Source organism: Eptatretus burgeri, chromosome 12 (genome assembly GCF_056783735.1).
Source record: "Eptatretus burgeri isolate ZD-2024b chromosome 12, Ebu_testis_v1, whole genome shotgun sequence".
In the NCBI taxonomy this organism is placed as follows: domain Eukaryota; kingdom Metazoa; phylum Chordata; class Myxini; order Myxiniformes; family Myxinidae; genus Eptatretus; species Eptatretus burgeri.
This window is the reverse complement of record NC_140972.1, coordinates 55,543,107-55,559,205: the sequence shown is the minus strand read 5'-3', so window position 1 is coordinate 55,559,205 and position 16,099 is coordinate 55,543,107. Positions and strand designations below refer to the sequence as shown.

The window sequence follows — 16,099 nt, the reverse complement described above, 5'->3', positions numbered from 1 at the left end:
AGGTGCACATCCCAAGTTGTTTAAATGTTTATTTTTAACCTACTTTTTTCAACATAAAAAGGCACCTTCAAAAGAGGAAAATATGCCCGAAATCCGGATTGGCGGCTCCTTTTGATGATTACCCAATGATAACCATAAATAATCAGGATTTTCCATCACCATCCTGATGAGGGCATATACGCCCGAAATCTGGATCAGTGGTTCCGTTTGATGTTTAACTCATGTTGACCACATAATCTTTGTCTGTTTGACAGAGTCACCAGGTGGAAGCCTCTGTGTTGGAGGCGACGCTTTGGTGTTGGACTGTGTCCAATGGGGATCAGCGGAGTGATCGCCACACTCCACATGTTTCGATTTTCCCGCCGATCACATCACGTGCCTTCCGGTTGAATGGTTTGCATTAGCGGGAACAATCATCTGGGTGGCAGACGGATGGTTGTTCTTTGCGGATTATGCAGTTTACCGTTTGAGACATAATCCGTGGTGATGCTCATCATAACCGTGAGGGGGTGCGTCTGACGTGTGTGTGTGTGTGTGTGTGTGTGTGTGTGTGTGTGTGTGTGTGTGTGTGTGTGTGTGTGTGTGTGTGTGTGTGTGTGTGTGTGTGTGTGTGTGTGTGTATATATATATATATATATATATATATGTATATATATATATATATATATATATATATATATATATATATATATATATATATATATATATATATATATATATATATATATATATATATATATATATATATATATATATATATATATATATATATATATATATATATATATATATATGACCGGGCGTAGTGGCGTGCGCCTGTAATCTGGCTACTCGGAGGCTTGGGTTGGAGGATCGCTTGAAGACGGGAGCTCTGCGCTGGGCCACGCTATGAGAGGGTGTAGGGCAGCCCGGAATCATGGTGAAACCCAATCCTTATCCCTGTGTCGTCAGAGGCGAACAGGGTTGCGTCAGGAAGGGTATCCGGCGTAAAACCTATGCAAAATCAGTATGCGGATCATAACGGATAATCCGCTGTGGCGACCCCTAACAGGAGCAGCCGAAAGACGAACAACAACATATGTATGTGTATGTGTATGTGTGATATATATATATATATATATATATATATATATATATATATATATATATATATATATATATATATATATATATATATATATATATATATATATATATATATATATATATATATATATATATATATATATATATATATATATATATATATCCTGGTGTTAGCGCAGTGGTTAGGGCAGCGGCTTAGGATCCAAAAGGTCCTGAGTTCAAGCCCCGTTGTGCCACTGAATTAATACACCAGGGGGTTGACTCAGCCTGTCATCCTTCCGAGGTCGGCGAAATGAGTACCAGTGTACTGGGCCGGTGTATACCCCGGATAAAATAGGTGTACCATATCCCTGTGTCATAAGAGGCGACCAGGGTTGCATCAGGAAGTGCACCGGCATAAAACATGTGCCAAATCACTATACGGATCATACGGATGATCCGCTGTGGCGACCCCTAAATGGAGACCCGAAAGAAGAAGAAGATATATATATATATATATATATATATATATATATATATATATATATATATATATATATATCTATATACGAATCTAAACATTACTAAAACTCTCAGCTTGTATGTATATATGTATGTATGTTCCCGAAATACAGCCAAAACGGTCCAAGATAGCGCAAAAAATTTGGAGCCACATTACTAACCATTCACCTACAGTGTGCAGTATCAAGTTTCGTTAAAATCGGGCAACGAAAAAAATTATTAAAAAATCAATTCCCGATTCAGTCAAGTACTCTTCGGGAGAATTTGATCATTGCAAACAACCTCAGCGGTATAGTTCGCTGGAGCTATCTTTTTTTCTTGAAATGATTTTCAGCAACCGCTGTTATAACGGAAACCCAGCGGGTTCACGGGTCATCTAGTATATGTATATAATATATATATATATATATATATATATATATATATATATATATATATATATATATATATATATATATATATATATATATATATATATATATATATATAATCTGGGAATCCCAGTGGAAGATGGAGCCGCAGTGATTAACCTTTGCACTTCTATCAATGTGTGACCAGATGCCAACTGCGGTGAATCTGGTAAAATGGAAATTGGCTGAATCGGAAGAATGTGCCAGGTGTCGTAGAAGAGAGAAAAAGCACTTTGGCCATGGTACTAATATATTGTTGCGGATCTGGGGTTGGTGGATTCCTACGAGAGGAAGCATTTGGGTCCTTCACAAATGCCCGGTCCTGAGGCTGCCAGGCACAGATAACTCCACGCACCGGTAGATTGCTGAGCAAACACGAACGCCCTTTGGCATGGCCAATCTGGGCAGGGTTATACTGCTTTGCGTGATACCTTACCTGTGGATGGCTAGCTAATTGGGGTCAGTGCCCTCAGCACACACTAGGATTACTGACGAGCGTTACAGTGAGTGTGCGCTGGCTGACAAAGCAAATTATTCGGGTAGAATGTCCCGTCTACCTTACTTTTGCACACTGCATTGGACCAATAAAGGAAAGGACAACCGAGACAGATTGGAAATAGCAATAAACAATAATTTATAACAAACATACAAACAAGCAATCGTTTAAAAGAAAGTATTTATAAGCAAGAAAGCAAAAAGGCACATAAGAGGAGATTTAACCATTACACATATTCTTATTCAATCTTACTTAAACAAAAGACTTAGCCATCAGGAGCAAAGAAAAAAAAAAAAAAAAGAAAATAGGACTTGCAAATAAAATAAAAGTAATGAATGGAGAAAAGGAAAACAGTCTTTCCTTCTCTCCCTCACCTCACAAAAATATACAGAATGCGGAGGAAAATGGATGGGGAAGATGGGCAGTGGCAATGTGAAGCAATGGGGACAAGCAGCCATGTCCCTGAGGTGCCCAGATCCAGGAGGAAAGTCCTCTCTCGCGTCCCAGATATGCGAGCTAGATGTGCAACTCGCCCTCCTCTGCCTCAGATCCTTCCTCCTCAGACCCCCATGGATGAGGTGCCACCATTAACCCTCCTCGTCCTTCGCAGCTAACAGGATCGAGTGGGCAGGATGACGCTCGTGGAAGGTGCGTTATTTTTCCACAGAAGGTTGACACCAACTGCTCGTGAAACTCTCCTTTCTTTTCCCTCACCTTTTTGCTCCTCCCCTCACAAGAGCCAAAAAAGTGTTAAACAAATCAAGGTATATTTTAGATTCTTCAAACTAGCCACCCTTTGCCTTGATGACAGCTTTGCACACTCTTGGGATTCTCTCAACCAGCTTGATGGGGTAGTTTCCTGGAATGCTTTTCCAACAGTCTTTGAGGAGTTCCCACATATGCTGAGCACTTGTTGGCTGCTTTTCCTTCATTCTGCAGTCCAACTCATCCCAAACCATCTTAATTGGGTTTAGGTCAGATGATTGTGGATGCCAGGTCATCTTTCGCAGAACTCCATCACTCTCCTTGGTCAAATAGCCCTTACACAGCCTGGTGGCATGTTTTGGGTCATTGTCCTGTTGAAAAACAAATGATGGTCCCACTAAGTGCAAACCAGATGGGATGGTGTATCGCTGCAGAATGCTGTGGTAGCCATGCTGGTTAAGTGTGCCTTGAATTCTAAATAAATCGCCGACAGTGTCACCAGCAAAGCACCCCCACACCATCACACCTCCACATCCATGCTTCACGGTGGGAACCACACGTGCAGAGATCATACGTTCACCTTCTCTGCATCTCACAAAAACACCGCGGTTGGAACCAAAAATCTCAAATTTGGACTCATCAGACCAAAGGACAGATTTCCACCGATCTAATGTCTATTGCTCGTGTTTTTTTGGCCCAAGCAAGTCTCTTCTTATTATTCGTCTCCTTCAGTCGTTGTTTGTTTGCAGCAATTCGACCATGAAGGCCAGATTCACGCAGTCTCCTCTGAACAGTTGATGTTGAGATGTGTCTGTTACTTGAACTCTGTGAAGCATTTACTTGGGCTGAAATCTGAGGTGCAGTTAATTGGCGATTTCTGAGGCTGGTAACTCTAATAAACTTATCTTCTGCAGTAGAGGTAACTCTGGGTCTTCCTTTCCTGTGGTGGTCCTCATGAGAACCAGTTTCATCAGAGCGCTTGATAGGTTTTGCGACTGCACTTGAAGAAACTTTCAAAGCTCATGAAACTTTCCGGATTGACTGACCTTCACATCTTAAAGTATTGATGGACTGTCATTTCTCTTTGCTTAGTTGAGTTGTTCTTGCCATAATATGGACAACCACCGTACAGACAAAATAATGGTCTTTTACCAAATAGGGCTACTTACTGTATACCAACCATACCTTGTCACAACACAACTGATTGGCTCACATGCATTAAGAAGGAAAGAAATTCCACAAATTAACTTTTAACAAGGCACATCTGTTAATGGAAAAGCATTCCAGGTGACCACCTCATGAAGCTGGTTGAGAGAATGCCAAGAGTGTGCAAAGCTGTCATCAAGGCAAAGGGTGGCTACTTTGAAGAATCTAAAATATATAATATATTTTGATTTGTTTAACACTTTTTTGGTAATGACATAATCCCATATATGTTATTTCATAGTTTTGATATCTTCACTATTATTCTACAATGTAGAAAATAGTAAAAATAAAGAAACCCCCTTGAATGAGGTGTCCAAACTTTTGACTGTGACTGTGTATATATATATTGTCACGGATTCGCGCCCGCCGGCGTGCGGACGGCCACGTAACTCGAATCGCGGCACGTCGCCCACCGGACGGACAATCCAGTCGTGACCCTCTCGGACTAACGCCGGGAACCAGTCACGGGTGGACCTTTCGGTCTCACCGCGATCGAGCCAATCGGCCCCCGCGTGGGATAGGGTTGCTCGCCAAATTCGACCTACCTAAGTACCCACACGGAGGGTAGACCGGGCGATCGCACCTCGCCGCAGGTCGACTTCGGACACGGGCTGCTTAAGCGACCCGTTCCGTACTATCGGGATAACCGAGCGGTGTTATCGTCGGCCTCGACGGTTCGATTAATTATCGGGCGTATTCAGCCCACTACCAACCCTTTACGTGAAGCAAGATGGGGATTCAATGAGAGAAATGACGAAGCGAAGCGGGAAACAGTTCAACATAAAGCACATTTATTCGCGATGAACGGAAAGCACACATATACAATTCCACCAAAAGCACATAAAAAAAGAAGACAAAAAGCAAATGCGACAATGCAGATCTAATACCGATTACGCGAGCACACGGCAACACTTATACAATTTTACTTCACAGACGGCGCCGACAACACACATTCCCAAAGCAAAAGAAAAGAGAACCACCCTCCAGGATGAGGGGGTAGGCGGGCCTGGGGCCGAGACCGTGTCGGGCCTACCCGTCTGGTGATGAGACGCGGAGCGGCGGTGGTGCCTCAACTCCGCGGGCTTCGCGGACAGTGTCTGGTAGGGGGTGGGAAGGGGGCCCCCTTGGTCGCACTATCTCAGCGCGGGGGGGAAACAGGAGGGGGTTGCTGATGCTCGGGGGAAGGAGGATTTTTACTCTGTCTCGGGTCCCGCGACGAGCGTCTCCACCTCGACCAGGTCGCGCCGTCGGCCTCCCTGGTGTGCAGCTCCCGGCACCGACGCGAGCACCCCCTCGTCTGCCTTCGCCGCCGCCGCCTCTCCACAGCTCCGTCCTCTTCGCTCCGACTCCAACTCCGAACTCTTCCTCCTGCGAACTTCCCAACTGCACTCAACTCCAACGCACACGACGACTGCTTCTTCTTCCCAACTCCACCGACTGCGAAGTCTTAACTCAACTCTACTGACGAACGCGGTCGCTTATATAAGCCCCGTGGCTTCGCCTTTGACCCCCTGCCTTCGACCTTTCACCTCTCTCCCCATTGGCCCGAGAAAAAGTGGGCGTGAATGCTTTTTGATCCATGAATTTGCAAAGAGCGACCGCCCTCCAACGCCCTGGAGGCGGGGCCAAATCGCCCCTCGCTCACCGATTGGACGGAACAAAAGTGGGCGTGAGTCGTTTTTGATCCGTTTTTGGAGCGGAAAGTCCGTGGTTTTGTACACGCTGTTCGGCGCGCGCCCTGCACGAGTCCAATACCGGTACCCACAAGCGGCGCAAGAACGGTGGCGATGCGACGGTTGCGAGGGTTGACGGCAAAGGTCGTGGCTGCTGTGGTGAAGCGGCGCCGCCGTGGGTGGTTGATGTTGTGACGACTGTTGAGACGTGGTTGGTGGTGGTAATAATGGCGGTTGGTCCAAAATAAAGATAGTAAAAGAAAAACGGCTATCCTGAAGAGTCGCAGCACGCATAAATGACATTTATTCCCTCTAGACCACGGGTTTGGGCCTAACTACACATATACTTACCGAGATATCTCACCTAAGGGACCTGAATGGTGGTTTGCGAATTTGGTCAACCACAACAATATATATTACCAGTCAAAAGTTTGAGGGCATATAGAAGCTTGTGAACTGATGGACTGTGTGTTGAAAAGGAGGGGGACTATGTGGAAAAATGATGCTCTTGTACATGCTCAATTGTAGTTATATTATTTAAATACAAATATATTGTGGAGACTTTTTGACTCACCCTCGTATGTTTGCTTCGATAAAGCTAGCCACCTCTATCTGTCTGTGTTACATGCACTCCTAAACTGCTGGAAGGAATGAGTTAAAACTTGGCGATTGTACTCTGTGTACACAAGAATGTTTCTGAGAGTAAAAAAAAAAAAATTAAGAGCCTCACTTGTTTTGGCATAAGTGGTGATGTAAATTCTCTATGTGAAAGAATATCATGTAGCACTGACGTTCCTGTAGGAAGTGGGTGTTACAAGTCATAACTAGAATGACACTCAGTAGAGCGCATACCTCCGCCAGGCTGACCAGTTTACGTTTTGTATCCCACTGAAAGGCTGGATCTGCTCCAGACCTTAACCAAAATATAATTGGCTTGTTCTTGTCAACTCCCCAACTCATCTACCAAGTTTCCTCATCACTCGTCCACAACTTTTTGAAATATCATGCTATATATCGTTTTTTGCCCGATCTTTGAATGGTGAAGAATCACTTTTGAATATAAAAAAAGTCGTATCTGGATCCGGATCTTCACCAGAATCAAATCAATTCGCCCTTGTCATGCCCACAACATGTCTACCAAATTTCGTCTGAATCAGTTCATAACTTTTTGAGATAGCCTACTCACAGACAAACAGGCAGGGGTGAACACATGATAAAATAGAATACATCAATTAATCTGCAAGAAAATTATAATATGTCTCATTAGCTTTGTATAATAGTCTCTGTCTCTGTATGTACTGTATGGAACCACTGTATGGAAAGAGTTGAAATGGTGGTTGCATTCGGTGTGTGCAATGAATCTTTTCCAAAGTTGGGATGGTTACGATGCATTTATATTTTAACAATAAAGTGAGTGAATTATCTTTCTATACTGTTTGTTGGTTTTCACTTGTATTTTAACATTAACAATTCTCTGTGTGAAAACCCTTTTGCTTCATGGTCCAAGGCCCTGATATTGTCGCCAGGTATTATCCCGTATGTATTACAAAAGATTTCTCAATAGATGAAAAAAAAAAACATACCTCCAAAGAAACAAAATATTGGCAGGAAAGCTAGTGGTACGGAGCAAACATGTGAAGACGGAGCTGTAGAGAGTCAGGAGCACCAGGAAGAGTGTCGACATGATACTGATTCTTCGTTGCAATCTGAACACAAACCAAGGTCTGTGCCATGTTCGGTACTGTTTGTTGAACAAGTCTGATATTCATGAAGACACACAATACCTGGCTCGAGTGAAAAATCTCTTCTGGTGAACATATATGCAGAATTGTTTTCAACCCCCCATGACCTTGCAACCTTCTGATGGAGACCATCCCTTTGAGTGGCAGAGACATCACTGGGTTACTTTTGCAATAACTATAAATAAGAGCCAGGGTCAGACCTATAAATGTGTTGGTGTGTGACGTGCTGGTGTGTGTAGTGTGTAACGTGTTGGTGTGTGTCGTGTGTGACGGTGTTGGTGTGTGTAATGTGTGACGGTGTTGGTGTGTGTAGTGTGTGATGGTGTTGGTGTGTGTAGTGTGTGATGGTGTTGGTGTGTGTAGTGTGGGGGTGTTGGTGTGTGACTTTACACACAGGCAGCTTCACATTGCTATTTCTCAGGTTAGGCACCTCCAAAACATTTACTTCACCATCAAGCCAGTACAGGGAATGCCACACAGCACAACATGTAATATTGTATATCATGAGGGTTTGACATAATACACCACACAACACAACAATCAGCTGCTATAATAGGTACACAGTCCTATTACTTTATTTATATATTTCTATCTTGTGCAATTTTGGGTTTAGTTTCTAATTGAAAATTCTTCACTTTACGCTACTTTTTATGACCAACACAACTCAACCATGGACTTAATGAAAGTATAGGGTGCCAAAGAATAACTGAAATTGTGCGATTTGAAGTAGACTCTGGAAGACCCACAGAATTGGCCCACAGAATGACCCACGCTCTGAATACACAAACAGAGGAGTGGATACAGCGCTTTCAGAAAGTATTCACACCCCTCGACTTTTTTCTCACATTTTGTTGTGTTACAGCCTGAATTTGAAATGGATTAAATTTAAAGTTTTTTTGTCACCGATTTACACAAATTACCCCACAATAACAAAATGAAACCATGTTTCAAGAAATTTTTAAAAATTGATTAAAAATGAAAAGGTGAAATGTCTTGCGTCAATAAGTATTCAACCCCTTTGCTACAACACTCCAAATTGAGCTCACGTGTATCCAATTTCCTTTGATCATCCTTGAGATGTCCTTACAACTTGATTGGAGTCCACCTGTGGCGAATTCAATAGATTGGACATGATTTAGAAAGAAACACAACTTTTTATATAAGGTCCCACAGTTGACAGCACATGTCAGAGCAGAAACTCGACCATGAAGTCCAAGGAACTGACGGTAGAACTCCAAGATAGACTTGTGAGGAAGCATAGATCTGGGGACGGGTACAAAATAATTTCTAGAGTGTTGAAAGTTCCCAACAGCACAGTGAGCTACATCATTTGGAAATTAGAAGAACATGGAAGCACCCAGACTCTTCCTAGAGCTGGCCGTCCAAATAAACTGAGCAACTTGGCAAGAAGGACCTTGGTCAAGGAGGTGACCAAGAATTCAATGACTACTCTGACAGAACTGCAGAGTTCCTTGGCTGAGTTGGGAGAACCTGCCGAAAGGACAACAGTCTCTGCAACATTTCACAAATCCAGGCTTGATGGGAGAGTGGCCAGACGGAAGCCACTCCTGAGAAAAAGGCACATGACAGCACACCTGGAGTTTGCAAGAAGGCACGTGAAAGACTGCAAGCACGAGGTAAAATACTCTGTGGTCTGATGAGACGAAAATTGAACAATTTGGCCTGAATGCAAAGTGCTACGTCTAGCGAAAAACGAGCACGGCTCATCACCTATCTAACACCATTCTTACCGTGAAGCATAGTGTTGGCAGCGTTATGCCAGGGGGATGCTTTTCAGTGGCAGAGACTGGGAGACTTATAAGGATAGAGGGAACAACGAATGGAGTCAAATACAGGCAAACCCTTGAGGATAACCTGCTTCAGAGTGCAAAAGACCCAAGACTGTGGCTAAAATTTATATTCCAACAGGACAATGACCCCAAGCATACAGCCAAAGCAACACTGTAATGGCTTCAGAACAAGGAATTGAAAGTCCTCGAGCGGCCCAGCCAAAGCCCAGACTTGAATCCCATTGAGAATCTGTGGAAAGACTTAAAGGTTGCTGTTGACCGACGCTCCCCATCCAACTTGACAGAGTTTGAGTGAATCGGCAAGGAAGAATGGGAGAAAATCCCCAAATCCAGATGTGCAAAGCTGATACAGACATACCCGAGAAGACTCGAAGCTGTAATCACTGCCAAAGGCGCTTCCACAACGTATTGACTCAGGGGGTTGAATACTTATTGGCACAAGGTATTTCAGCTTGTTATTTTTAATTTATTTGTAAAAACTTCTAAAAACATGTTTTCACTTTTTGTATGTGTATTTGGGTGTTTTGTGTGGATCAGTGACATTTTTCGAAAAATTTATTCCATATTAAATTCAGGCTGTAACTCCACAAAATGTGACCAAAGTCGAGGGGTGTGATTAATACTTTCCGAAGACACCGTAAATAGATCGGTGGGGAAGTGGGTAAAATGTATGGGCAAGGAGATGAATGGGTAAAGGGGGAAGTGTAGAGGGGCAAGTCAGTGAAGGGATCGAGGGGAGTGGGTGAAGTAGTTAAGGGAAGTACGTGAAGAGGTAGAAAAGGTATTGAGAGAAGGGATACAATTGGGAGTGGATGAAAGGGTTAAGGGAAGTGGGAGAATGGGTTCAGTGGAAGTATGTGACGGTGGAGAGAAGGCAGTGGGATAAGGAGAATAAGTGGGAGTGGATGAAGGCTTTGAGAGAAATGTTTTGATGGGAATGAGAGAAAGGTTGCTGAGTAAATAGATTAAAGGGAGTAGGTTTGCAAGCATTAGCTGCAATCAATCTTGTTGTATACATGTGTGTGCACATGCACAGGTAACACTTCAGCCCTTCCACACAACAAGTATGTGTTTGCACCCACCATCATACAAGATCAAAGGTTTTTCACAGCAAAGTTGCATTACACTACAGTTCGGTATGGTTGTGAATCTTGGACCCTGGAAAGGTTGGGCAATTTTGGGTTGACTAGGCTCCGAGCCGACGGGGTTATTAATACACTGCAAAAGCATATGTATTTTTTTTGTAAGGAAATAAACATTACCATCTGTTTAACTTCAGTGGTTTAACGATATCATCCACCATTTCATGTAATCCACAATTGATGGCAATACACGGCATCAAACTCTTCCTGATTGTCTGCGGGATTACTTTTTTAATCTTTAGGGATTGATTGAGAAAGGGAGACCGACATACCGATCTTATCCTGGAGGTCACCAATGTTCTTGGCTGCCCTACTAACACTCGGCAATTCACAACTAGGGGGCAGGGGTTGGGTTGACATCTCCACAGGCACAGGGTATCGCTGTGGGTCACCACCATTGCTACGGTCATGTGGCTTTTTACACTGACCACAAGTGTTTCACACACGTTCACCACCGACACCAATCATGGACAGCGTCGTGTCCGCATCCGCTTTAATGGCTTCACTAGCATAAAAATATGAAAATTGTGAGAAGAATAAACACCCCTGACTTAAAGCCAAAAAGCAAATCACACGTGTGAGGATGCCGAAGAGAGGAGAAGCCAGTACAGATGAAAGCGTTTTAGGCCATTGCAGCCAAAACTTGAGCAGCAATTTGCTTGAGAAAGTTGTTAGGAAGCAAGAATCATCATCCAAACAGGCCTGTTGCACTTGTGTACTGGTGGTTCAAAAAAGCGTGAGCTAAACGAGGAAGCAACGGTAAATACACAGAATCTCACAACGGCAAATTAAACCAGAGAGTCAAACCAACGTTGCCCAAGTCGCAGGGAGTAACCAGTCTGCGGTGAGTCAGGAAAAAATTAAGTAAAGTTGCATCTCGTGATAACCCCCATTTTCATTGCAAGATTGAGGCTCAAGGACAAGCGAGGTGTTGGAGGGGTCAAATGGGAATCATACTTACAGTGGAATGGTGGGACAATGGTGCGATACGATTAGTAGGGGAATGGACGAATAACAAATGTGGAGAGAGACAGAGACAGAGAGACAGAGAGACAGAGAGACAGAGAGAGACAGAGAGACAGAGAGCTGGAGAGAGAGCGAGCGAGCGAGCGGAGAGGGAGAGGGAGAAGGAGAGAAAGAAACACAGGAATCTGCAAGTAACAGTGTTGAGTCAGATATGGTTAATGGGGGATCGAAGAAATTGTAGGTAGGAACAGGGTGGGGGTGATGCGAGATGGTGGTGCACCACCTGCTTGGGGCCCTGGAGGGTAGTTCCACAGACAGGAGAAAAGAGGAACAAAAGAGTTGAGGTGTGTGATGAGCCTTGATTTTGTGAGTTTAACCAGGTGGGGGTAACTGGTAGAACACTTGTGTCCTGGAGGAGAGGAGAGGAGAGGAGAGGAGAGGAGAGGAGAGGAGAGGAGAGGAGAGGAGAGGAGAGGAGAGGAGAGGAGAGGAGAGGAGAGGAGAGAGAGGAGAGGAAAGAGGAGAGGAGAGGAGAGGAGAGGAGAGAGAGGAGAGGAGAGGAGAGAGAGAAGAGGAGAGAGAGAGAGAAGAGGAGAGGAGAGGAGAGGAGAGGAGAGGAGAGGAGAGAGGAGAGGAGAGGAGAGGAGAGGAGAGGAGAGGGGAGACGGGAGGAGAGGAGAGGAGAGGAGAGGAGAGGAGAGGAGAGGAGAGTGGAGACGGGAGGAGAGGAGAGGAGAGGAGAGTGGAGACGGGAGGAGAGGAGAGGAGAGGAGAGGAGAGGAGAGTGGAGATGGGAGGAGAGGAGAGGAGAGGAGAGGAGAGGAGAGTGGAGACGGGAGGAGAGGAGAGGAGAGGAGAGGAGGAGGAGGGGAGGGAGGGAGGGGAGGGAGGGGAGGGAGGAGAGGAGAGGAGAGAAAACAAAAACGCAAACCCTGGTGTTGACTTAGTGGTTCGGGTGGTTGGCTTGGGATGTTTGGGTCGTGAGTTTGAGCACTGTTAGCTACTGAATTAACACTAGGTGGGGTTGACACCCATGCTGTCATCCTTCTGAGGTCAGCAAAATGAGTACCAGTGTACTGGTAGAGGGGCACAGCATCAGTGGCACAGTCGTGCTGAAACAAAATGATAGCTACCTGACAGAGAAGAAGTAGAAGAAGAAGACAAAAAAAAAACACAATGACCACTTATCAATATTGCAGAAAAAAAGTTCACTTTGTTGAAAGTTCCCTTGCCAGACACTGTGGTTGTGGTTACACTAAACCATCCTTCAAAGTGGCTTTCAAACCAGAGGACTACCCTTAAAGTACCCGAGAAAGGAATACACCACTCTACATGAATATCCTTAACATGAAAAATTCACACTCACCCCCCCCCAAAAAAAACAACAACAACAACAACAACTCGGGCCGACACCACAAGTTTCCTGTTCGTTATCGCCTCTTACTGATGGGTCATGACGTGAGTTGTTGAGAAAGGCGAGACAGGCAGGAAAGGGTGGACCCGGAATGGCCAGAACCCGATACATCGAACACCAAGGGTCTATTTCATGACGTTAATCACACACGAATGTCACAAGCAATTTGAATTGAAGGTCGTGCGGAATTACACGATGTGGATAAAAATTATATTCCACCAAACATGATGTGCATTAAATAAAGGACGTACACAAGCTCAATTTAACAACACCACTGGAAACACCGTGGATCGTTTAAACTTTTAAAACTCGTGGTTTTCACCCCAAAAAATAGATGTTGATGTTCATCGTCAGGTGTGCGGGGCCAAACGGGGTCACCTGTGTTCATGCTCTCCACCTGGGCGATCTCACGATCCTGCACACCTCAACCTGGGCTCCGATTTAGCACTGTTCTGCGTCCCCCCAACTTGCGTCCCCCCAGCCTGCGACCCCCCAACCTGCATCCCCCCAACCTGCGACCCCTCAACCTGCATCCCCCCAACCTGCGACCCCCCGATTGCTCACTTACTCGGATTTGTTGCGAGCTTTCCGCGCAAACACCTTCGGCAGGTCGATGGTCACGTGTCCGAGGAAGCGGTCCGGGCCGAGTAGGGCGCGGTGGAACAGCGTGACCCGGAGCTCGAGGTCGGGGTGACCCGCGTGGTGATCCAGCAGGTCGGGCGGGAGATCGAAGGCGCATTCCTCCCTCCAGTCGGGCTCACGGCTCTTCTCGAGCACGGACGTGGAGAAGCGTTCCGTGCCGAGCTGGATCACGGCGAACGCGTCGTTCGTGCCGTGTTTACCCTTCGGCTTGAGTCCTCTCGCCTGGAGGACCGTTACCTGGACGTGTGTGGGAACCCAGCGCAGCTCGCCGGACTCCGAGAGCCGTGTCGCCATGACGATCGCCCGCCGACTGCTTCACACGGGTATAAATGGCGCCGTTTAGCTAGTCGGGTAAGCTCGGCCGTCGTGCGGCTCTCATGGCTCGTTTTACCTCACGGAGCACGGAGGATGTACCCGCGGCGAACCCTCGGGCCGACACTCCGAGAGCCCACACCTCGACTCCCCGTCCCCCTCCCCGTGCTTTCCGCATCCAAACTCGTCTTCTTCTTCACTCGTTCATCGACGTCGTGTCATGTCTCGTCACGCAGGAACCTCTCCGCTGCACGCAGCCGTGCCCTTGCGGGATCCAGTGAGAAAGTCCGTACGAATGCACAGTCCGCGTCTTGTACGTGCCATTCAGGTCCGTTATATACCGTGCCCGATTCGCTCCGTGCACGGTTCCCAGCAGGCACGGCCCGCGTCATGCACAAGGTAGCCTACAGTCTGGACCGTGCATGGAGCGAATCGGGCATCGAAAGAACCGTGCATGATGCAAACGGCATATGTAGGATTTGTACAAGTACATAATATACCAGGCACGGTCTGGCCAACCATGATGATGCAACATACACGGTCCCCAACATACACGGTCCCCAACACACAGTCCCCAACATACACGATCCCCAACATACACGATCCCCAACATACACGGTCCCCAACATACACGATCCCCAACATACACGATCCCCAACATACACGGTCCCCAACATACACGATCCCCAACATACACGATCCCCAACATACACGGTCCCCAACATACACGATCCCCAACATACACGATCCCCAACATCCACGAGCCCCAACATACATGGGCCCCAACACACAGTCCCCAACATACACGATCCCCAACATACACGATCCCCAACATACACGGTCCCCAACATACACGATCCCCAACATACACGGTCCCCAACATACACGGTCCCCAACATACACGATCCCCAACATACACGGTCCCCAACATACACGGTCCCCAACATACACGATCCCCAACATACACGATCCCCAACATACACGATCCCCAACATACATGGTCCCCAACACACAGTCCCCAACATACACGATCCCCAACATACACGATCCCCAACATACACGGTCCCCAACATACACGATCCCCAACATACACGGTCCCCAACATACACGGTCCCCAACATACACGATCCCCAACATACACGGTCCCCAACATACACGGTCCCCAACATACACGATCCCCAACATACACGGTCCCCAACATACACGATCCCCAACATACACGGTCCCCAACATACACGGTCCCCAACATACACGGTCCCCAACATACACGGTCCCCAACATACACGGTCCCCAACATACACGATCCGCAACATACACGATCCCCAACATACACGATCCCCAACATACACGATCCCCAACATACACGATCCCCAACATACACGGTCCCCAACATACACGGTCCCCAACATACACGGTCCCCAACATACACGGTCCCCAACATACACGGTCCCCAACATACACGATCCCCAACATACACGGTCCCCAACATACACGATCCCCAACATACACGGTCCCCAACATACACGGTCCCCAACATACACGGTCCCCAACATACACGGTCCCCAACATACACGATCCCCAACATACACGGTCCCCAACATACACGATCCCTAACATACACGGTCCCCAACATACACGGTCCCCAACATACACGGTCCCCAACATACATGGTCCCCAACATACACGGTCCCCAACATACACGGTCCCCAACATACACGGTCTGCATTGCCAATTGTCTTCCTCACAACACCTTTATTATTATTTTGTATGCAGCCTGTGGCTATTGGTTGCATCGTTGTTCGGAGCATGGCTGTGCCACTGCTGCAGTGCCCCTGTTACCAGTAAGCTGATACAGTACTCATTTTGCCGACCTCGGAAGTATGACAGGCTGAGTCAACCCACTTGGTGTTATTTAACGGTATGACAGGAGCTCGAACTCAAGACCTGAAGATCCCAAGGCCTAAACCGTCAAGCCAACACCTGGTTTCTTACG

At 46.2% G+C, this 16,099-nt stretch overlaps 1 protein-coding gene across 3 annotated transcripts in view; it reads right to left on the bottom strand.

The window, feature by feature from the left end:
• LOC147015667 (rab11 family-interacting protein 1-like) overlaps positions 1-14,286 on the bottom strand; it is an 84,422-nt gene extending 70,136 nt beyond the window's left edge. Inside the window, exon 1 of one of the 3 annotated variants that reach the window (XM_085848042.1) lies at positions 13,721-14,286. In XM_085848042.1, coding sequence (XP_085704168.1) covers positions 13,721-14,088 — 368 coding nt within the window. In that variant the 5' untranslated portion in view covers positions 14,089-14,286. The remainder of the gene's footprint in view (positions 1-13,720) is intronic. The other 2 variants (XM_085848044.1, XM_085848046.1) reach the window with 2 other exon arrangements.
• Positions 14,287-16,099: the final 1,813 nt, after the last annotated feature.